The sequence below is a fragment of the Phycodurus eques genome, chromosome 10 (genome assembly GCF_024500275.1).
Source record: "Phycodurus eques isolate BA_2022a chromosome 10, UOR_Pequ_1.1, whole genome shotgun sequence".
NCBI classification, from domain to species: Eukaryota; Metazoa; Chordata; class Actinopteri; order Syngnathiformes; family Syngnathidae; genus Phycodurus; species Phycodurus eques.
In genome coordinates, this window is record NC_084534.1 from 20,391,368 (window position 1) to 20,415,145 (window position 23,778).

General features: G+C 40.9%; 1 protein-coding gene across 3 annotated transcripts; it reads left to right on the forward strand.

Moving 5' to 3' along the window:
• Positions 1-143: 143 nt before the first annotated feature.
• Positions 144-22,577, forward strand: camk1a (calcium/calmodulin-dependent protein kinase Ia). 3 transcript variants are annotated; one of them, XR_009769358.1, is made up of 13 exons: positions 144-290; positions 3,625-3,743; positions 10,378-10,509; positions 11,192-11,266; positions 12,389-12,527; positions 12,600-12,726; positions 12,967-13,042; positions 14,230-14,342; positions 14,414-14,492; positions 15,650-15,737; positions 15,803-15,965; positions 19,088-20,177; positions 21,845-22,577. XR_009769358.1 is itself a non-coding variant. In XM_061688598.1 (12 exons), the coding sequence occupies exons 2-12, from the start codon at positions 3,658-3,660 to the stop codon at positions 19,189-19,191; spliced, it is 1,182 nt and encodes a 393-aa protein (XP_061544582.1). In that variant the 5' UTR covers positions 144-290; positions 3,625-3,657; the 3' UTR covers positions 19,192-22,577. The 3 variants fall into 3 exon arrangements, 2 of the variants coding, with proteins under 2 accessions (XP_061544582.1, XP_061544583.1); XM_061688598.1 differs by having other exon boundaries at positions 19,088-22,577; XM_061688599.1 differs by having other exon boundaries at positions 19,101-22,577.
• Positions 22,578-23,778: the final 1,201 nt, after the last annotated feature.

Consider the following 23,778-nt stretch of genomic DNA (forward strand, 5'->3'; position numbering starts at 1 on the left):
ACTTTACTGAATAACTTCATGGTTTGAGTTATTGCTATATTCATTTTCTTACGTGATATAATTTTGAACGCAAATACTCTCAATAATAGTGCTCATTTTTAATTGACACCGCATTATATCACTTTCTCCATCCAAAGTGATTTCATGCCGCACTCCATCCGCAGACGTGCGCTCGTCTTTGACGTCAGGAGGCGCACAGCGGAGCGGCGCTGCGCACAAGCCCGGCCAGCAGCAGCACATCTCTCCCGGAGGCAAGGAGCGCACAACCCCGGGCACAGATCGCCATTTAGGTATGTTTTATTCCACATCTTTTATGAATGCAAAATACAGATTGTTCGTGCATGACACCCGTGTGAATGAACCTAACGATGCGATCTGGCTTTGCGTGTCACATCCCTGAATGGTGCAGTACACCCACAGTGCATTTTGCTTTCCGCACGCTCACAAGCACAATTTTATTTTTGCACAAATATGTTTATCGGTCCCAAACTCATTTTTATTGCAGCTCTTTAGCTATCAATGCATTACAGCTTAATTAAAAAAAATTGCAATGATTTATTACGGTTGATCTTTTATTTAGAAGCTCCAAATTGACATTATAATGCTGTCATCATCCCCTGTACTGACCGTGCATTTAGTTTTCTTTATGACTGGTGTCTTCGGACAAAAGTTAAATACATTTATATCATTTATTTATACAAATATGATGTATGAAAACACGAATGAAGCCTAAACATCGGATATTTTCATCTTTGGTAGCTCTTGAAGACGTGTAAAACAGACAGTGTAGGTGTTTAATATTTCTACACCGGTCTCCTGCCATAGGGCTCCGCTGATCACCTGGACCAGAAGGAAGTGTTTCAACCCATTTTTTCTTTTTGAAATGAACCCCAATCTAAGCATGTTGAAATGAACCCCAATCTAAAAAAACATATTGTGGGCTCAGAATTGCGTGAAACGTTGATGGTCATTTCGAGGATTCGCCAATTTTGCCATGTAAAAGGGTGTGCAAGTGTAACGTTGGTCATCCTACGTACGTGGATCAGCCCTGCACACGGCCGCACTCGAACTCGCGACCCCACATCTGCTTGAGAGTTGAGCGCACTCGCCAAGACAGACTACCAACCCACTGACCAGTATGGCTACTAAAACTCATTCACTGCCAACCTTTCCAGTTAACATGGATATTTGACTGCTAAAGCTGTCAATGGCAGTGATTGTGATTATTAAGGTTAAAGTTTACTCAACTGTCCCACAGCTAAGCTACCTGGCATCTGTTACACAAGGGCCCATTCATTGCTGCCTCAAATATTGTTATGATTCTAATTAGAACAATTTGGATTTATGTGTCACCATTTGTGATATAATGCTGCAATCTATTTGATTGATCATCAATTTCAGAATAATTTCAGTAGTAGTATTTCCATCCATTCCATTTTCTTTTTGTCCTTATTAGGGTCACAGGTGAACGTATGCGCCTATCGCAGGTTAATTTAGGTGAGAGAGCTAAGATCGACCCTGGACTGGTCACCAGCCAGTCGCGGGAAGATTTTGACAAACAACCATTCACGCACACATTCATACCTATGAAGAATCTTCAATGAACCTTACATGGATCGTTTTTAGGATGTGGGAGGAAACGGGAACATTTGTATGGAAAATACTACCTTGACCTTCTGGGTAGCATGTCTTTCTCACAATTCGTTGTATTATTTTGTAATAATAATAATATATAACAGTGGTTCTTAACTGTTCTTACCCTGAGACCCATGTTTTTCTATGGTCGCAAAGTCGTGACCCCCTTTTATAAAAGTGAAGCGCAATAAAGAAATCTTCTTGTTTGAAAATCACCTTTGAAAAGACGTACATATTTTTATACACGGATTTGTCGAATGAGTTTGACGTACCACCAAAAGCTTATTGCTTGCCATGACGTCTACTAGCCAAAGGTTGAGGTGCACTATATTTGTTTGCGAAGTAAACTAGTGGTTACAGCGTAAGGAAGTAAAATTTATTGTCACTTTCCTACTATGTTCCATGTGGGAACTTGCTACGCCTCTATACTGTACTGAAAAAAATCTGAATACGAATACTAATTACTAGCTGTCCGTGACCCACTTTTGGTCCCGACCCACAAGCTGAGAATAACTGATATATAATATATAATAATAATATTATAATATTCTATTGTTCACACAGTTTATGAACTGTCTTAATTGACATTTTAACCTGTCTACAAGACACGTTTCCCTTCGGACAATAAAGTATACTAAACAGAAATTAAATCTCAGCTCCAGCTGTCCTGTGTGGAGTTGTCATGTTTTCCCCTTGCTTGCGTGTTGTTGTTTTCCCCCCCCCAGGTACTCCAGCTTCCTTCCACGTCCCCAAAACATGCATGTTAGTTGAATGAAGACTCTAAAAGTGTCCATAGATGTAAACATGATTCTGAATGGTTGTTTAACTATATGTGCCCTGCGATTGACGGGCAACCAGCCCAGGGTTTGGGTGGGCCGTGCTGATCTCACTTCAAGTCAACACGGATAGACTTGTAGTTTTTCCTAGTTCTTTTGTTGATAAGCCCGTGGAAGGAGTCAATAATCAGGCCGAGAAATAAGTTCAACTTTGTAGTAAGGAACAAGCAGTCATATAGCAAGTGGTACAGTGCACATCTCACCAGACGATTTAGTCATATTCCGGGATCTGTCTCTTTTCATTTGTGTCACCCTGCCCACAAACCATGGGGAATTTCAATCTGTAATCCGTAATCTCTGTAATTTCCAGTCAGGAGATGCATGGGTACTTTACTCAACACATTTGCAGCCTCCGCTAGTACAAAATATGTTGATAGTTGCTCAAGCGTGATAAAATATTGCATAAGTGATGTTTAAAGCAGTGACAACATTATTATATCCAACAGATTCCGGTTCACCCATGACCTATATAAGGGCAAGCAGTATAGAAAATGGATGGCTGAATGGAAGATGACCTAGTAGTTAGCACGTCTGCATCACAGTCGAGAGGTTTTGAGTTTGAATCTCAGCTCAGCTCCTCCTGTGTAGAGTTTGTTTGTTCTCCCCATCCTGGTGTTCTTTGCTTATTCCAACTTCCTCCCACATTCCAAAAACATGCAGGTACATTGACGACTATAAATTGTTCATTGGTTTTAATTATAGTGTCAGTGGTTGTATATATGTTCCCAGCGATTGGATGGCGACCAATCCAGGGTGTACCACACTTTTCTAGGCCAAAGTCAGCTTGGATAGGGTCCAGTTTACCTGCAAGCCTAATGAGGACAAGCGTTATAGAAAACGGATGGATGGTATCGTCTCATTGCAATTCAGTAGAGTCAAACATGAGCTGCACTAAGCATTAATCACATCAGGCTAAGTGAAGTAATGGATCTATTTTTACAGACTGTGCAGGCAGCATTCTCTCTGGAGTCCAAATATAATTATGGACATTGTATGCCACCGCACTATTCAAGTAAAACCCCCATACTTATTCCAACCTGTGCCATAATGCTTTCGCATTGTATCTGACAAAAAGTCAGCATTTCAGCATGTGCTTTGTTTTGCGAGGCCTAACAAATGAATTGTGCACACTGCTTGTCTTGTCTCCTCGCAGCTGTAGTGTGGCGCATCTCATCAGCGCGACAGGATGCCTCTAGGAGAGGACGGCAACGGATGGAAGAAGAAGACATCCGACATTAAAGAACATTATGACTTCAAAGAAGTGCTGGGGACGTAAGTTGGAGCACCCATGTCACACTACAGGCTGCAAAGTGGGACCCTGGGAAAAGTATAACTGAAAACATGTCGAGTCGTGTACTTGGTGTTGATATTGACTCTTAATTAGGACTCTCAGCCGATGCTGACAATCATTTTGTGAACAAAGGACCATGATTTGAATCTTCAGTGACTGGTGTTATCCATTTGAGTCCGATCGGTGTGTGATGTTTGAAAAGGAGCACTGAGTGATGATGTAGACTGCTGTTTGCTTCTCAACCGAGTTCCTAGCTTACAGTAGTTATTTTTTCCCCCATTCTACTTCCTGTACACTGTCCAATGATCAGTTGTTTGGCTAGCTAGTGGAATAAGCAAAGTTTGGATAACCACTCAGTTAGCATAGTTAGCCAGTCAGTTAGCATAGTAAGGAGAGGGAGTAAGTTGGCACAGTCAGTCAGTTAGCAGTTAGTTTGACTGTTAGCATAATCAGTTAGTCTCCATAGTTAGTCAAACAGTTAACTAGCACAGTCAGTTATTGGAAGTATACGTTGGTTAGTTAGTTTGTCTATTAGCATAGTCAGTTTATTGGGTATTTAGCTAATCAATAAATTAATTATTAATCAAAGTTTGTCAGTTGGTCAAACAGTCAACCAGCACTCAATAAGTCAGCACATTTAGTTACTTTGACCATCTACATAATCATTTAATTGGTTAGTTAAGGTAGCTAGTCAATTAACAGAGAATAACTACTCACCATAGTCAATTAGACAAACGGTTAACTAGAGCAATTAGTCAATAATAATAGTTAATTTTTCTAGTGTAATGAGTTAATTAGTGAGCAAGACAATTAGTATCGGTACGATAGTTACTGAGCTTTAGGTCATTGCTAAAGAGGTTAGTCAAAATCACAGTTAGTCAGTTAGTCGGTTAGTGAATTAGTTAATCAATTAGCATAGTTAACAAATCTGGTCCATTAGCTAATGAATCATCATACTTGGGACTGGATTACACCAGTCACAGACTCATTCACCCTTCTCAAATCCAAACTCAAGACATACCTATTCCGGACTGCCTATTCACTTTAACGTCCATCCATCCATCAATTTTCTGAGCCGCTTCTCCTCAGCGGGCGTGCTGGAGCCTATCCCAGCTGTCATCGGGCAGGAGGCGGGGTACACCCTGAACTGGTTCCCAGCCAATCGCAGGGCACATACAAACAAACAACCATTCGCACTCACAGTCACACCTACAGGCAATTTAGAGTCTCCAATTAATGCATGTTTTTGGGATGTGGAAGGAAACCGGAATGCCCGGAGAAAACCCACGCAGGCACGGGGAGAACATGCAAACTCCACACAGGCGGGGCCGGGGATTGAACCCGGGCCCTCAGAACTGTGAGGCTGACGCTCTAACCAGTCGTTCACCGTGCCGCCTCACTTTAACGTTTCCAATATAATTTGCCATTTTAATTGATTGATTGATTTTATGTTCTGTTATTTTTATTGTATTGCTTGAGTTCTTTTAACTATGTTTGTAGGAACTTGAGTGCCATAAAGGCATCTATAAATGAATTATGTTTATTATTTATTGTTATTATTATTATTACTTAATAGTTAGAATAGTATAATTTGAAAGTACTAAACTGATCACAGTCTTGTATCATACATGACCATCGTCAGTTACGTAGCTAGCCTTGTAGCATAGTTAGATTGTAGCATAGCTTGTCTGTCAATCAGTATGTTGGTTAGCATAGGCGGTTAGCATTTTTACTGTAGAACACTTTTTTCCCCATCACAACAAGAATGTAACACTCCACCCCATCATCAAAATGGCACAGGACATAACATCTTGTGTCTACTGAGTGCCGGTTTACTGTTTCATTTAATGACACAGGCTGTGGCATTTCCACTTCAATTTCAGAGAAACTTAAATCTATGTAATTTACAGTAACAGGTTATATAATACAGATTGTATTTGTAGTCAAATTGTCAGTGTTGCCGGACCTGGCACGAACGTGTCGATGAAAAGCTCCTTATGGGCTTGGGGAGAAGATTACAGAGAAGCTCTTACAGGAATTCAGCACGTGAGGTTAATAGATTTATGTTGAAATATTATATTAAATTCTGGCTAATCCTCACAGTTTGTGGCTCAGACGGGTGTCAGGACAAAGCGTCCTCATTTTTTTGGAGGAGACAGGAAGACGCTTGTGTCGCGTGTTCGCCGTCACGCGAACACACTGCAGTCAAAAGACAATGCATAATCATTAGTGTTGATGCACTGCCCGTGTCTCACTTTGGCTTGGGGCCCGTTGAGCCATCGATGTTCAGTGTACTCAATACAGTTACTATAGTTGAGAGAGTCACTCAGTTCGTTAAGGTTAGTTAAGCAGTCGACGAGCAGAGTCACTTAGTTATCATTGTTAGTTAAAAAGTCAACAAGAGCAGTCAGTCAGTCAACATACTTAGTTGTAGTTTGTTATCTTGTCGATTCATATAATATGCCTAATCAAGCTGTTACATTGGCCAGTTAGTCGGTTCGTTAGCTGTTCAATTACCACTATTAGCATAATCAGTCAATCAGCAAAGTTAGTTTGGTAGACAATTAACACAGTTACAAGGGTAGTTAGAAAAGTCAGTCAGCATATTAGTCAATCAGTTGGTTAGTTACTTAGTCAATTAGCAGAGCTAGACTAGTCACTTAGGATAATTATCCCGTTAGGTAGCTATTCAATTAGCACAGTTAGAATAGTCAGTTAGCATATGCAGTCTGTCAGCATAATTAGTAAGTTGGTTTGTTACATAGTTAATTCACAGTTATGATAGTTAATCAGTTAGCATAATTAGTTGTTTTAGATAGCTAGTGAATTAGCACAGTAAGTTAGCTAGTCAATTTCTAATGTTGACATAGTCAGTCAGTTAGTTAGTTAAGCTTGTAGTATAGTGTTAGATATATTGTAGAAGTTATCATTTATTTGCTTAGCTTGCATTAGTATTATGGACAATGTTTAGAAAGAAAGATGTCTCACCTTCAAGAAGATGACTCAGCAGGAATCATCTGAGAGAAGGACGTGGCCGGGACGTGGCAGGTGCCATGTTTTCACCTTGAAACCCTACCCTTAGTGTGTTGTGTCTTGTAGCTTAGTACGTTATGTCTTGTAAACTTAGAAACCTCCCTATTTTCAAATAAATGCAGGAGCGACGGGAGAGATTGTTTAGAGCGTGTTGGGAGGCTGTAACCTGAACAATCTCCCATGCGCCCTCCTCATGAGTAAAATGACCAACGTCTTCATTCCTTTTGTGTTTATTCATTATAATGTTTGGTGAGATAAATCCAACATCTAGTTTGCCTATATTTGTAAAATCCTCAGGCTGTTGTCATAGATATTAAAGGTAAAAATTCAGAATTTCTCAATATCAACAAAAGGCTTGGGGGATTGTTTAAATGTCTCTTATTTTGGCTATTTAGACCTCCATAGAGTGACTCTTTAACATGGACTTAGTATCAAAGTGTCAATTTCATTTAAAAAAACACCTTGTGTCCAGAAAAGGCCCCTCTGACAGCTACTTCTGTTTCACCCAGTTTTGTATCCGCTTTGTCATAATTGGCTAGGACCGCCCCTTTCCTCTGATTGGTTGCCTCTGTGTAGAAGACCCATTTGTGAGAGCTCGCGTGTTATGTTGACAGCTCTGGCTTTGGGAGAAGAAAGGGAAGACAGAGATCTTCGCTCGTGACGTAGATACGCTCGAGAAATTCGAATGACCTGATTTCAGGCCTCTTGGCAGAAAAGCGTCTGGAACTCAGGAAGGCGTGGATGATTTTAATTCGTATATATATTATACAGTAGCATAAGCCTTTATGAGGCCTGTGTGGAGAAACAAAATTAGCACATATCAATACACAGAGGAATAGCAATCTACAACCTTCCCTGTGATGTTTAGTGCAGGTCAGGATGATACTGATCGAGTATATACGGCTTTATAATCAACATTATTTATGCTTCTCTCTAGTCATGCATTGAAAAGCTCTACAGTAGGTTCTTAAGTAAAACTCAGCCATGCCAAATAACAGTATGTAATGCTCAGAAGCAAACCCGCAGAGAGTGACGTCTCCAAGGAAGAATGAGCAACTGGAGGCTTAATTACATCTGTCTCACAGCAACAGTAGCAATGTGTGACTGTGCACACGCTCTCCAGGCTCCCATTTGCTAGTGTCACTACTGACAAATATTAGGTTTTCAGTGGAAAAACAAATTATGCAATTAACTTACTAGAGGACCCCAAAATGTTGCTTGGAAGGAATGGAGAAAATGTTTTGTTAGTTGTTCTTTTAATGTAACGCAAGCTGCACCCGTGAGGCGCTCAGGTACCCCCGATGGCAACTTGGACCCGTTTCTCGTCTCACAGGATCCCTGCGGTCGCTAACAATGTTCATGACCTCCTCCTGTGCTCCCCACGCTCCTGTGTAAATACACGCCACTGTCCCCTTCGCCATAATCTATAATGCTGTCTAGTCTTTTCTGAAAACAACCACGCTACATTTGCAGTATCTATTATTGAGCAGGTTAAATTTTTTTTTATTTTTTATTTTTTATAAAGCTTCTGCTGTTCCCGTAAATGTCTGCGCATGAGTGTGGCCTCATCATTGGAGCTTTTCTTAGCCACCCCCTTTCTCAGTAATGTAACTACTTTAAATTATTCATCCAATCACTACCACACACGCCACATTCAAAAAAAAGGTACATCAAAATGCTTATCAGCAAGTAGCGCAGGTTATTTGTTGAATCATCTTATCAGTTGCCTCAAACTTAATCCAATTCAGCTCACAGTATCTCACCAAAGTGCCCCACCATGTCACTTGATATTCCTGGTCTGTGTTAAGCGGTACCTTTGCTGTCATACAAGACATACTGACAAAATAAAGATCACTTAATGTAGTTTAAAGTGACTTTGCAAGTCAATTTTCAAGTAGAAATAGAGTTCATTATGTCATCACATAAGGGTATAGTCACAAGATAAAAGATCCCATCTGAAAAGTCCTCATCAAGTCCTTAAATTTGATCATGTAAGACTCAGGATGGTTTGCTGCAAATAGATTTTTTTTTCCCACTAAGTTTGGAGAGGATCGGATAACAAATGCAGGAATTTTTGTTGTTGTTGTTGTTGTTTTTTGACTCATTGCTATAAGTTTGAGATTTCATGCAGATCTTTATGATTTGGCATGTGTAATACTCTGAAACCAAATAACCAGAGTGGTCATTGGTCAATATAAAGGGATTCTGTGTTAATTGGTCAGCTTTTCAAACAAAATAAAACTTATTACACCATTAGATTAGGGCATATTAACAGGATATTTATAGATAAGGAAAGCCCACACCAAGCATGTATGGTTTGCGCCACAGAGTGGCTATCTGCAGTTGATATAAAAAGTCTACATACACCTGTTCAAATGGCAGGTTTTTGTGAAAAGAATAAGATAGGAATAAGATAAATTATTTTAAAACTTGCCCTGCGATTGGCTGGTGACCGCGGTGTTCAGGGTGTGCCCCGCCTCCCGCCCGAAGATAGCTGGGATAGGCTCCAGCAGCCCGTGACCCTAGTGAGGATAAGCGGTAAAGAAAATGGATGGATGGATTTGAAAACTTTTTTCGACCAATAATGTAGGCCATAACCTGTACAATTCAAGTGAAATTAAAAATAAATATTTTCAAGAGTGAAAGTAAAAATAAACAACTGAAATAATGTGGTTGCACAAGTGTGCACACCCTATAATAACTGGGATGTGGCTGTGTTTAGAATTAACCAATCACATTCAAACGCAACTTAAATGGGAGTCAGCACACAACTGCCACAATTTAAAAGGCCTCTGATTAATCCCAATTAATTTCATTTGAAGCGAAACAGCTCAAACATGATGCTGATACCACCATGCTTCACTGTAGGTATGGCATTCTTTTGGTGTTGAGCGATGTTATGCTTGAGCCAAATATACCTTTGGTAACTATGGCCAAAAAGTTCAATCTTGGTTTTGTTAGACAAAAAACAATATTTCCCAAACACATGCGTGAAAACGTGTTATGGAAAAGCCTACTACAACATCTGAAATTTACTTGGGGTTAAACAGAGGCAATTTAAATGGTGGCAGGTGTGGGCTGACTCCCATTTAACATGAGTTTGAATGTGATTTGTGAATGTTAATTATGGACACAGCCACATTCCATTTGTAAAAGGGTGTGCACACTTAGCCAACCACATTATTTGAGTTGGGTGTGTAGACCTTTTATATTCACTTTAACTCTAATATGTCCAAAAACATGGGAGACGATCAGATATAAATTGCTCAAATGCGGAAAAAAAAAGTGTATTCCCCCCCCCCCCCCCACCCCCCCTTTGACAGGATGTTGTGTTGCGTATAACGTTTGATATTATGTTGACATTAGGCGTAGACCTTTATGCTTTGACATGTGAAAAGTTCTAAAACCAAAGAACCTTTGTGGTGAATATCAACTGTTTGAGCTATCATGTAGTATTATCAGTCTGAACTTCTCCGGGATTGCTTATGTATGGTCTTTCTCCAGCATCCCCGTCTTCCCCTTCTCACCTGTCATTCCCACATTTTCCTGGTTCAAGTGTCCACTGCTTGTTTTTTTGCCCAGTGGAGCTTTCTCTGAGGTGCTTCTTGCTGAAGAAAAGAGGACCCAGAGGCTGGTGGCCATCAAGTGCATCCCAAAGAAAGCTCTGGAAGGCAAAGAGAACAATATAGAGAATGAGATTGCAGTACTGCACAGGTGAGCTGACCCATTGCCCGCCCCACCAGCCCAAAAGTCCCTCATGTTGTCTGGTGGAACGATGTGGCGAGCGCACGGCTTAACCTGAGGTAGATTATATGCAAGAGGTCAAGTGAATGGGCCACCGAACGTACGGTATCAATAGAAAACATTTGGATTGTGCACCGGAAATGTCAGGAGTAAAGAAGATAGACCTATTTTTAGTGTCCCTGTTGCCAGGGCAACAGCACACAGAGGCAAAGATGGTGTGGGGTTCCCTGCAGCAATGTATCGAACAGAAGGAGACATAGCGGGTGGAGAAGAAGCGAGGGGGTATGGATTGAAATTTGAAGTCACTATTAAGCCAATAAAAGAGTATTCAGTGGGAAAAAAGAACAATCTGCTCACCCTGCAATATCCTCCATCATCTGCCAGTGTTAATGTGACATATTCTCTCTCACATGTTGACAGGAGATGCTCTGCTGGATGCTTCACACTGCATATTTTACACTTCCCGTCATTTAAAAATCTGCTCCGAGTAGCACATTCATCAGCCCAAGGCCGCTGTGTCCTTGCATTAAATTACACATGCAAGGCGTTCTAATAGTGACGTAGCGCAACAATAATGCCATCTGGTGACCACATTACAGCTAGCACTGGAGGAATGTTCTAAACAGTAATTATGCTTTCACGGCATTTTCAGAATCAAGCACCCCAACATCGTTTCGCTGGAGGACATCTTTGAAAGCACGTCTCATCTGTACCTCGTCATGCAGCTGTGAGTTGGGGAAATTTTAAGACAAAATAATTTCATGTCATATTTTTTTTGTGCTGTTTACATTCTTCAAAGCTGTAGTGGCCATTCTTGTAAAATGATGCTACAGTGTTATGTCCTCCATGCAGTGTACTGTTTAGTCTGTTCCAAATGAAATGTTCAAACCTTTCAGCAGCAGCATTTTTCTTATGGAAAGAGATCCTGTGGACACTTTTTACAAATTATTTAGTGGGTCAAAGTGCTTCGTTTACTGCCCAATCAGACTATCGGTTTAAGTGGGGAAGATGTTTCATGGTTCAATATCAAAAAGGAAAGTTTTTGCGATATCATAGTCACCCATTAATATGATTGGCTTCCCAGAGCATGTAGCATGTGTTAAAAGATGTAATGATACTATTATTTAGTTTGAGGGAATAAAACAGTGACAAGTGGAGATCCTCAAGCCTCTGCTCTCGAGACATTTGTTTTAACACATTTTTAACAAGAGGCTTGAGTAAAGAGCCTTGAGGAACTCTGTGTGTCATTTTTGCCTGGAATATACAGTATATACCAGCTTTGTTTTTTCAGTCGAGAACAGAGCCTTTCGGCGATGCTCCTTTTATACACATTCATGTCACTCACCTGTTTCCAATTAACCTGTTCATCTGATCTGCTATCAAGCTAATTTTGTTCAGAGCCATGAGCATGAAAGTGGTAAGGGGACTTCTTTAGCTTGTTTAATAATTTTAAAACAACTGAGAAAACAGAGCCCTGAGACGAGTTGTCATTTTGGTTCCTCAAGGCTCTGAATACAAGTTGCTTGATGGCTTAAACATATTTACATGGTAGCGTGACGTGATGCGGATTTCCTTAAGGGGAGTTCCTTAAGGGCATGTTCTCGAGCATCATGTTTAACACAAATTTAACAGAAGTTGCTCAGGAACAGGATTGTCATTTTTTTTAGCATATACACTAAGCAGATGTTTGTAGATGCTTAACGAATTACACGCTACAGTGAAGTGGAGTTCCTCAAGGCTGTTCAGGAGCCATTTGTGTTCAACTTGTCAGCTTGTCATTTTTGCCTTCAGCATCAACAGAACCTGTCACTCAGTTACGATAAAAATCAGCTTTGCTTTTATCATGCAGTGTATCAGGTGGCGAGTTGTTTGACAGAATTGTGGAGAAGGGCTTCTACACAGAGAGAGATGCCAGCCAGCTCATACACCAGATCTTGGATGCAGTCAAATATCTCCATGATATGGGCATTGTGCACAGAGACCTAAAGGTAGGATGGGAAAGAATTGGAGCGAAACTGCCACTATCTGTGTATTTGCTCTAACAATACCTGTATTTGCAGCCAGAGAATTTGCTGTATTACAGCATGGATGAAGACTCTAAGATCATGATCAGTGACTTTGGCCTGTCGAAGATCGAGGGAGCGGGCAGCGTTATGTCCACAGCCTGCGGGACTCCCGGATACGTGGGTGAGGCATTTATTTCCCGGGTGAGCCACCCCTCTCTTTTGTATGCTCAGCACTCGTTGGCTAAGCCGACATCCTCTTGTACACATTGACTCGTGAGAGGCTCTCTCATCCACTAGTGAGTCAAGTGCAAGCGATCCATAAGTACTCTCTAGTCTCTTTAACGTGACCCGGCAGCTTGCAAAGGTCAAGATGATTTTGAATGCAACCCTCACCACTGCTGTGCATTTGCGTGTTACACAGCTCCTGAGGTGCTCGCCCAGAAGCCGTACAGCAAAGCAGTCGATTGTTGGTCCATAGGAGTCATTTCGTATATTCTGTGAGTTTGAATTTGTTCAGTTTGTTGCAATTAAATCTGCCTTTACAAAGGTAAAAATGTGATAATTTGTATGTACAAAATGAACAGAATATTACAAACAACTGTCACTGCGATGCAGAGCAGTTCTAATCTAAAACTCCTGCAAAAAAATACAATATTTTAAAATGCAGTTTCTGGAAAAATCACATGTGTATGCTGAGGAGCTGATGCTGAACTGAAATCCTGTACTCAAATGAAGAAAAGAAGTAGACTGTAAGAAAGTTTTGTACTATGAGAATTGATAAAATGCTATCATAGAGCGAGATATAGTAACGTAAGTACAACAAGTGCTCAGGCAGATTGATAAGGGGTTTCCATCCTGCTTTGTATTCAGGTACTATTTCTACTGAGAATTACTAAAATGCTAACATGCTACCAGTTGGTATGCTAACATATGGCAAAATAGCAAGCTGAACCAAAAAAGTGCCGAGGCCAATTGATCAGCGTTTTACAGCTCTTCCTGTATTATGGTACTATTTATAATGAGAATTGATTAAATGCTAACATGGTAACATGGTGGCATGTTAGCATTTAATCAATTCTCATTAAAGAAAAGAATCACCTTTTATTGTCATGACAATGCATGGATGCACACGAAATTTGTTCTCTGCATTTTACCTATCACAGTGAACACACACACGTTAGTGGAACACACTGGAGCAGGGGGCAGCTAAAGCGCCCGGGGAGCATTTCGGGGTATCAGAGTCTTGCTCAAGGACACCACAGCTGTGAGTCCAGGGGATGTGGGCGGATGCGGGACTGGTTTGAATAATCAGTTGAAAAATGCCAGAGGATAGGATAATGTGCAACATATTTCCATTAATTTGGGAATTTTGCCACGGAAAAATACATAATCCTGGAAAAAGAGGAAATTCAGGGAATAGGAAAGATAATTCCTGAATGTGCTAAATATTTTCTAGAGTTCTTTGAAAAATTTGATGTTTTAGAATGACAAAAAGTCCATAGAAATAATGATTATAAAGAATTGTAGCGCAGTATAACATAATGAGTTCATATTTTTGGACAGTGTTAATCAAAATGGAGCATTATTATCTTCATAAAAGCAAAATTCTATGACCAATCCAGCTATTCTATTGTGCAGGTGTACCTAATGTAGCGGTGTATTCTTTTTTTAAATGTACCTTCAGACTTTGCGGGTATCCTCCATTTTACGACGAGAACGACGCCAAGTTGTTTGAGCAAATCCTGAAAGCGGAGTATGAATTTGACTCTCCGTACTGGGACGATATCTCCGATTCAGGTATCCCTGGAGTTAACATCTGCAGCTCACAAAATCTGACAACACATCACAAACGTAACTTTGATTTGTAGCCAAAGACTTTATCTGCCACATGATGGAGAAGGATTCTTCAAAAAGATACACATGTGAACAGGCCCTACAGCACCCATGGTAGGAACCTTTTCTCATTCTACACATATTCAGACACTCATTGGAACAGCAGATGGATACAGAAAAGTAGGAAAAAATACACAATGATAAACTAATGATGATGCATACTATATGGACAAACGTATTGGGACACCGGGCCATTACTCCCTCTGTGAGTGAAAATGAAAGAAAATACGTTGCAGACTACAGTATGTCTATGAGAACATCTGTGAGGACCTTAGAAAGGGTCTGCCTCATTATCTCTTCAGCATCAAACTCATCCAAGCATGCCTTTACTGTATAGACCCTGCTTTCTGCACTGAACAGAAATGGATCTTCCCAAAATACTTGTATGCTTCCCACAAAAGGTGGAAGCATACATCCATTCATCCATTTTCTTTACCGCTTATCCTCATTAGGGTCACGGGCTGCTGGAGCCTATCCCAGCTATCTTCGGGCGGGAAGCGGGGTACACCCTGAACTGGTCGCCAGCCAATCGCCGGGAACATACGATTTTGGAATGTGAGAGGAAACCGGAGTGACCGGAGAAAATCCACCTAGGCACGGAGAGAAGAAGCAAACTCCTCACAAGCGGGGCCGGGATTTGAACCCCGGTCCCCAGAACTGTGAGGCAGAAGCATACAAGTAGATAAAATATATTGGCAAGATGCATAATTAAGATTCAAATAATTAATGGATTAAGTGGTTTGTCCATATAGGGAATTTCATCTTAACTTGTCTGATCACAAATCATTCATTCTTAAAGGTAGAACAACATTTGAAGTTTAAGTTTTAAGTATCTGCCAGGAGAGACTCAAGCACAATGAGCGAAACACTGACTTATACAAAAAAGTTTGGACAAGCCGTTTCTCTGTCTGGCTATGTGTGGGTCCCTTATTTTTACTGGTGGTATCCTTTCAAAACTTCCTTTGATGACTTTTTAATGTCTTTGATGCTGTCATTCTTCCCTTAATAACACTTCGTTGAGGTTCAGCTGAGGTTAATTTGTTTACATTGAAGTCTAGGATTCTTATAACTTTATTTTTTAAAAATGTTTATTAATTCACATTTATTAATTTATGAACATTTATATGAAAGACAAAAGATTAATGAAATGATAAAGAAAAAAAGACCCTAGAGTACCCTGCTTATTGATGTGACGCGTGTCGTTTTCCCAGGATCTGCGGAGACACTGCTCTGGACAAGAACATCCATGAATCCGTCAGTGCTCAAATCAAGAAAAACTTTGCCAAAAGCAAGTGGAAGGTTAGTGATTCAGTAGAAAGAAAGAAGATTTTCCTTACTTTACCCTCTTTCTCTGTCCAACGCAGCAAGCGTTCAACGCCACGGCAGTGGTGCGCCACATGCGCAGGTTGCAGCTGGGGACCAGCGTGGAGGGACCTAGTCAGATCACTCCCACCAGCCCCTGCCATGGACTCCTGCTCCCTGAGGAGGAAGAGGAAGATGAGTTGGGGAATGGCGAGAATGAGAGCTGTGAGTTTGCAAAGCACTCCATAAAAGTGTCTGTTTGAAGATCATTTATCTTCTTTTTGCAACACATACACATGGTTAACTATCGTGAAAAATCGGAAGACAAACTCATCTTAGAGCTGCACTAAATAAGAGAGCCTGACTTGCTTCTTTGTAATACAGAACGCTCCATTAAATGTGACAGGAAAGCCATAGCTTACTGCAATAAAACACAAAATTAATGAACGCACAGCTACGAGCTGTCAGCTCACAATACTGTCACTCTTAACCCAAAACAACTCAATAATTCAAAACTGATGGGATGTAACGGATCAAGGGTCATTAACATGGTAATGTATTTTATAATTATGTACTTTATTCTGTTTACCGTGCTCAATTGTCCTCACTGGATTAATAAGTACAACGGCACCGCCACAGTCAAACACAATCTGTTATGTGAAGCTGGTTGGCTTTCAAGTTGTTCTCGTTTTTAAACACTTGTAAATTAATTCATTCCAGATCATCAAAAAAAAAAAAAGAAACTGTAATGGTTTAACTATAATTTTACCATTAATAACTGCCATACAAGTATAAACCACTGTGAAATAAAACTAAAAGTAAACTACTACAGTGGGGCAAAAAAGTATTTAGTCAGCCACCAATTGTGCAAGTTCTCCCACTTAAAAAGATGAGAGAGGCATGTAATTTTCATCATAGGTATATCTCACCTATGAAAGACAAAATGAGAAAGAAAAAAAATTCAGAAAATCACATTGTTTGATTTATAAAGAATTTATTAGCAAATTATGGTGGAAAATAAGTATTTGGCCACCTACAAACAAGCAAGATTTCTGGCTCTCACAGACCTGTAACCTCTTCTTTAAAAGGACCCTCTGTCCTCCACTCGTTACCTGTATTAATGGGACCTGTTTGAACTCGTTATCAGTATAAAAAACACCTGTCCACAACCTAAAACAGTCACACTTTAAACACCACCATGCCCAAGACCAAAGAGTTGTCAAAGTACACCAGAAACAAAATTGTAGACCTGCACCAGGCTAGGAAGACTGAATCTGCACTAGGTAAGCAGCTTGGTGTGAAGAAATCAACTGTGGGAGCAATTATTAGAAAATGGAAGACATACAAGACCACTGATAATCTCCCTCGATCTAGGGGTCCACGCAACATCTCACCCCGTGGTGTTAAAATGACAAGAACGGTGAGCAAATATACCAGAACCACACTGGGGGACCGAGTGAATGACCTGCAGAGAGCTGGGACCAAAGTAACAAAGGTTACTATCACACACTACGCAGCCAGGGACTCAAATCCTGCAGTGCCAGACGTTTCCCCCTGCTTAAGCCAGTACATGTCCAGGCCCGTCTGAAGTTTGCTAGAGAGCATCTGGATGATCCAGAAGAGGATTAGGAGAATGTCATATGGTCAGAACCAAAATATAACTTTTTGGTAATAACTCAACTTGTTGTGTTTGGAGGAGAAAGAATGCATCCAAACAACACCATACCTACTGTGAAATACCTATTGTGAAGCATGCGGGTGGAAACATCATGCTTTGGGGCTGTTTTTCTGCAAAGGGACCAGGACGACTGATCTGTGTAAAGGAAAGAATGAATGGGGTCATGTTGTGAGATTTTGAGTAAAAACCTCCTTCCATCAGCAAGGGCATTGAAGATGAAACGTGGCTGGGTCTTTCAGCATGACAATGATCCCAAACACACCGCCTGGGCAATGAAGGAGCGGCTTCGTAAGAAGCATTTCAAGGCCCTGGAGTGGCCTAGCCAGTCTCCAGATCTCAACCCCATAGAAAATTTATGGAGGGAGTTGAAAGTCTGTGTTTTCTAGCGACAGCCCCAAAACATCACTGCTCTCGAAGAGATCTGCATGGAGGAATGGGCCAAAATACCAGCAACAGTGTGGGAAAACCTTGTGAAGACTTACAGAAAACATTTGACCTCTGTCATTGACAATAAAGGGTATATAACAAAGTATTGAAATGAACTTTTATTATTGACCAAATACTTATTTGCCACCATACTTTGCTAATAAATTCTTTTAAAAACAGATTTTGGTTTTGGATTTTCTTTTTCTCATTTTGTCTCTCACAGGTGAGGTATACCTATGATGAAAATGACAGGCCTCTCTCATCTTTTTAATTGGGAGAACTTGCACAATTGGTGGCTGACTAAATATTTTTTTGCCCCATTATGTGTTGTACCCAGCTTACCTTGTGATTTACCTGACTTAATTCACCTCGTAATACCGCATATCACATTGCAATGTTAGAAGAAATCAATGCATCATACAAAAACTCAACATAACAACAGGCAATTTAAAGTCGTCAATCAAGCTACCATGCATGTTTTTGGGACGTGGGAGTCAACCAGAGTGCCCGGAGAAAACCCACCCAGGCACGGGGAGAACATGCAAACTCCACACAGGCGGGACCGGGATTTGAACCCCGGTCCCCAGAACTGTGAGGCAGATGTGCTAACCAGTCGTGCCGGGCATGACAAAACAATTACACAAATAAAATACATCATACTCACCAGAGATGCTGATTATTAAATGTATTAATGTGTTCAGATCGCTACAGATGTTTTGCTAGTCAACCTTGGCTTGCTCTGTCCAAGCAATTAGAGGACTGAAAAATGCTGTTGTTATTGTGCATTCTAAGGCGAATTTAAAATCTGTTTTATTAAAGAAACAGTCCCATTTTTATAAAGTTTAAGTGAATCAGCACTAATGATTCTGAAGGCCGTGGCCACGTTAGATTGACATGGCAACACACAGAGGCTGAAATCTGATTGGACAAAAAAATATTTTTTATATTATACAGCCAAGGGAAACACTGAAATAAAGAGAATAGACTTAAATTATTAATACAATTTCATGGAACAAATACACAACTTTAAGTTGTAAATGTAGGTCAGTGCTTCGGGCCTACCACTGCCCATTGATAATGCAGACAACAGAGGAAGGCGTTTGAAGTGCGGTACCATCACCAACTGGCGTCTTATAGGGACTGCTGGAATGAGTAAGTGCGTGTTTATCTCTGGAATGAGTAAGTCCGTGTTTTATCTCTGGAATGAGTAAGTGCATGTTTATCTGGCATCTTTCACGTCCAGTGTCCCACCACAGCGATGATCGTCGCGGAAGCGCCGAGGGGAGCACGGACCGGGACAGCCTGAGGAGCTGCACTTACTGCTGCAGGCCGGCCAGCCGCATCTGAATACAACCTCACTGACTTTTTTTTCCTTTTCTTTCTGAAATTCATTTTTTGTTTATTTTTTCTTAATTGATGATATTGAGACCCTATGGAGTGAACAGAGAGCTGCTTCCCACCCAGTCTAGCCAGGAATGCAGAGTAGAGCTCAGCACGCACCATCCAGCGTGTGGACCATTGTCCTGACAGTGTCCCCTAATGACAGACGTTTTTATGTTACAGCGAGCTCTCATTGCAACTATTCTTTCAAACGCCACTGTGCTGCAGTTAGTTATGTTTAAGGCCATCTGCTTATTTTTGGCCTTTTTTCATTCCCATGTTGTCTCAGTGAGTGTTTTTCAACCTTTATTGAGCCAAGGCACATACAGTACTGTTTTTTCACGACCATAAGGCGCACCTAAAAGTCTTAAATTTTCTCCAAAATGGAAGGGCCGCCTTATAATGCAGCGCGCCTTATGTGTGCACCGAGTTCCAAAATCTGTAAATGTTGTTGTGTGACTTTGATGAGCACTCCGCTTGACTGACTGGGAACATTTCCTGCCGACACACTGCTTTTATAGAGGAAAGGCGGACGTGACTGAGGGCAGCATGCGGACGTTAAAGGGTGCGCGTGAAAGAGGACGCTAAAGGCACGCCCCCAGTAAGTATATGCATTGTGCAAAACAACATCGGTTTGGCTAAGGACCCCCGAAAATGGAACCTACAAAGAGACACGCTTACGAAGCACAGTTTAAACTGCAAGTTACGCGGAGGAACATGGGAATCGAGCAGCCGCGAGAGAATTCAAGATCAACGAATCCATGGTTAGCAAGTGGAGGGAGCAGGAAAACGCCGGCTTCATTGCTGAACAGCCCACCGGCAAAAAGACTGACTCGGACAATGACGAGAGGGAACCCGGCATGTTTGATGGAGAACTTGCCCAGCTGTTCATTTCGGATACAGAAGAGGAGGACTTTGATGGATTTGTGGATGAGGATTGATCAAAAAATAATGTGAGTACATTGTGAAATACTTCAATAAGGTACAACCGAACTCAGTTTTGCTCACGCTGCCTTTTTAAAAACATACGCTAGCATGCATGCTAGCGTATGTTTTACCATGCCTGCGCCCAATAATACGGTGCTCCTTATGTATGTGTTAAATACAGAAATAGACCCTGTAACTGAGACTGCACCTTTTAATACGGTGTGCCTTATGGTCGCGAAAATACTGTACTTATAATTTTAAATTTGGTGATATTTGGTTTTCAGGTGAAGTTTCAGGGTGAACCTAAAAGGCACTGTAACCTTTTCAGGTAAACTTAATTTGACTCCAAAAGGTTTGAATGCACGTCCAATTGTTCATTGTTTCACTACTTTTTGCCCAACTTACTGTTGCTGAATGGCAAAATTCCCAAAACGTTTATGATCCATGAATCGACCAATACATTTCCTGGTTGAATTAGAAATGGCATTTACACAGTCCTATTCATTATGCTGTTGACATTTTGACAGCATGAGACCAAGACAACACCTAACAATTGATCAAAAGTGCTTTGCCACAGCGAGACTTCAAACAGGATGTTCTCAGACGCAGTGGTGGGCTTTGCTTGAATGACGCCCTGTGCAAGACCACCCCCCCCAACACACACACACACACCGGATTGGACCTTATATTTGCTTTAAAACATATTTAATTATAAATAATAATCAATAGTAATAAAATATAAACAGAATTCAAAAACAAATCTTGCATTGGATTGTCGATGCTGACTTCCTAGCATGTGTACTGCCATGATTGTGTACAGTTGCGATAGTTACATGTCAATCGTAATATTTAGACGTTTGTGTTTCCCTATAGTAATAGTAGTTCTGTGTGTGTTTTACGTATAAGACCATAACACTCCCACTCCCCGCTCATTTCAATGTTTATCAGCAAAATCAATAAAAACTTGAATGCATGTTAGGAGAACCATCAGGAGGCATTATCCTGTGCGGCCACATATATTACACATACCAGAAACCGCCACTGCAGGGAAGTGGCCACTGAGGTTAGGTTGTCAGAGTGTCATCAGCATATTGCAGGAGAGATGCAGAGAGACTGGAAGACTCACAGAAAGGCTTAGAAGTGGAGATCCTGGGAAATGTATTGGTCCATTCATGGATTCATCACCTTTTGTGAATTCTGCCCTTTAGCTCCTTGTTAGATACAGCAAGTGGTGCAAAAAGTACTGAAACATTGACCTGTGCATTCAAAATGTTAGAGGTCAAATTAAGTTCACAAAGGTTATAGTGCATCTTAGCTTAAACCTGAAATTTCACCCAAAACTCGAATAGCCTTAACTTTTTGTGAGTAGTGCATTATATGTTGGAAAAATCTCATGGCACACAAACAAACAATAATGCCACTAAATGTATACACAGTACAGTATTGTAAAATATTATCTTGTCTCAATTTACTCACAAATTGACTTACTGAGTATGAAATCTCGGTTAGTATGGAGATGATTTTGTTTGTTTTGTTTTATGGCTGTTCTGTTATTAGAGGCTCACACTGAGATACTCCTATACGTTCCTCCTCCATGAATTGTTGTAATGGAAAGTACCACTTAGTCTAAGGAGCACAGTTAAAGCCCCAAAACATGCATCCATCACATTTCTATATGGCTTATCCTGTTCAGGGTCGCAGGGAGCTGCAACCGATCTCAGCTGACTTTGGGTGAAAGGCAAGACTGCACCCTGGACTGATCGGCAGTCAATCACAGACAACCTGAGTGGTAACTGAAACCACGCAAGTCAGGCGAGTGAACCGTCGCAGCATCAGTCGCTATCCCCAAAAACATTTAACCCACAAATGCTCGTCATATATAATGAAAAATGCTTGCCCGACCATTGCATCATATTTTTAAATGCTTGTCATATATATCAAAAAATGCTTGTTCGATCATTGCATCATATTTTTTCATAAACTCATTATGTCCATGTTCTAAACACTTAAATGGCCCCACGATAGTACTAAGGTTCAGCCTAACTATCTGGGATCTCAGTGTGGGTGCTCCACCTGCTCTGTGCTGTGCAATCTCTAGTGGAAGTCGGTCTAGTGTTTGCATGACCTGGTTAAATGTTTACGTGAATGATGATCAATGAGTATACACACATGATGATGATGATTATATTATTGTTATTACTACTACTGTTGTATTGCCAATGATGTACTCCTGTAATTCTTTTAGCTATATAATGTGAAGTGAGTAACACCAAAAGAAATGTTGACAAAGTACAAAAACACAGCACAGTGGACGTATTGTTTGACATATTTCGCAAATTCATGTCCCCCCCCCCACCCCCTCCCTCCCATGTCTTTTCATGTGTGAAGTACTCAATGGACAAAAGTATCGGGACACATGACACCTGCAGTGGAGCAAAAAAGTATTTAGTCATCCACCAATTGTACAAGTTCTCCCAATTAAAAAGATTAGAGAGGCCTGTAATATTCATAGGTATACCTCACCTATGAGACAAAATGAGAGAGAGAGAAAATAAATCCAGAAAATCAGATTGTCTGATTTTAAAAAAAGCTAATTATGGTGTAAAATAAGTATTTGGTCAACAACAAAAGTTCATTTCAATATTTTGTTGTATACCGTTTGTTGGCAATGACAGAAGTCAACCGTTTTCTGTAAGTCTTCACAAGGTTTTCCCACACTGTTGCTGGTATTTTGGCCCATTCCTCCATGCAGATCTCCAATAGAGCAGTGATGTTTCGGGGATGTCACTGGGCAACACAGACTTTCAACTGCCCCAAAGATTTTCTATGGGGTTGAGATCTGGAGACTGGCTAGGCCGCTCGTTGCCCGGGCAGTGTGTTTGGGATCACTCTTTTCATCTTCAATTCCCTTACTGATGGAAGGAGGATTTCACTCAAAATCTCACGATACATGGCCCCATTCATTCTTTCCTTTACACAGATCAGTCATCCTGGTCCCTTTGCAGAAAAACAGCCCCAAAGCATGATGTTTCCACCACCATGCTTCACAGTAGGTATGGTGTTCTTTGGATGGAACTCAGCATTCTTTCTCCTCCAAACATGACAAGTTGAGTTTTTACCAAAAAGTTATATTTTGGTTTCATCTAACCATATGACATTCTCCCAATCCTCTTCTGGATCATACAAATGCTCTCTAGCAAACTTCAGACGGGCCTGGACATGTACTGGCTTAAGCAGGGGGAAACGTCTGGCACTGCAGGATTTGAGTCCCTGGCGTCGTAGTGTGATACTGATGGTAGCCTTTGTTACTTTGGTCCCAGCTGTCTGCAGGTCAGTCACTCGGTCCCCCAGTGTGTTTCTGGGATTTTTGCTCACCGTTCTTGTGATCATTTTGACCCCACGGGGTGAGATGTTGCGTTTAGCCCCAGATCGAGGGAGATAATCAGTGGTCTTGTATGTCTTCCTTTTTTAAATAATTGCTCCCACAGTTGATTTCTTCACACCAAGCTGCTTACCTATTGCAGATCCAGTCCATCGTGGTGCAGGTCTACAATTTTGTTTCTGGTGTCCTTTGACAGCTCTTTGGTCTTGGCCATACTGGAGTTTGGAGTGTGACTGTTTAAGGTT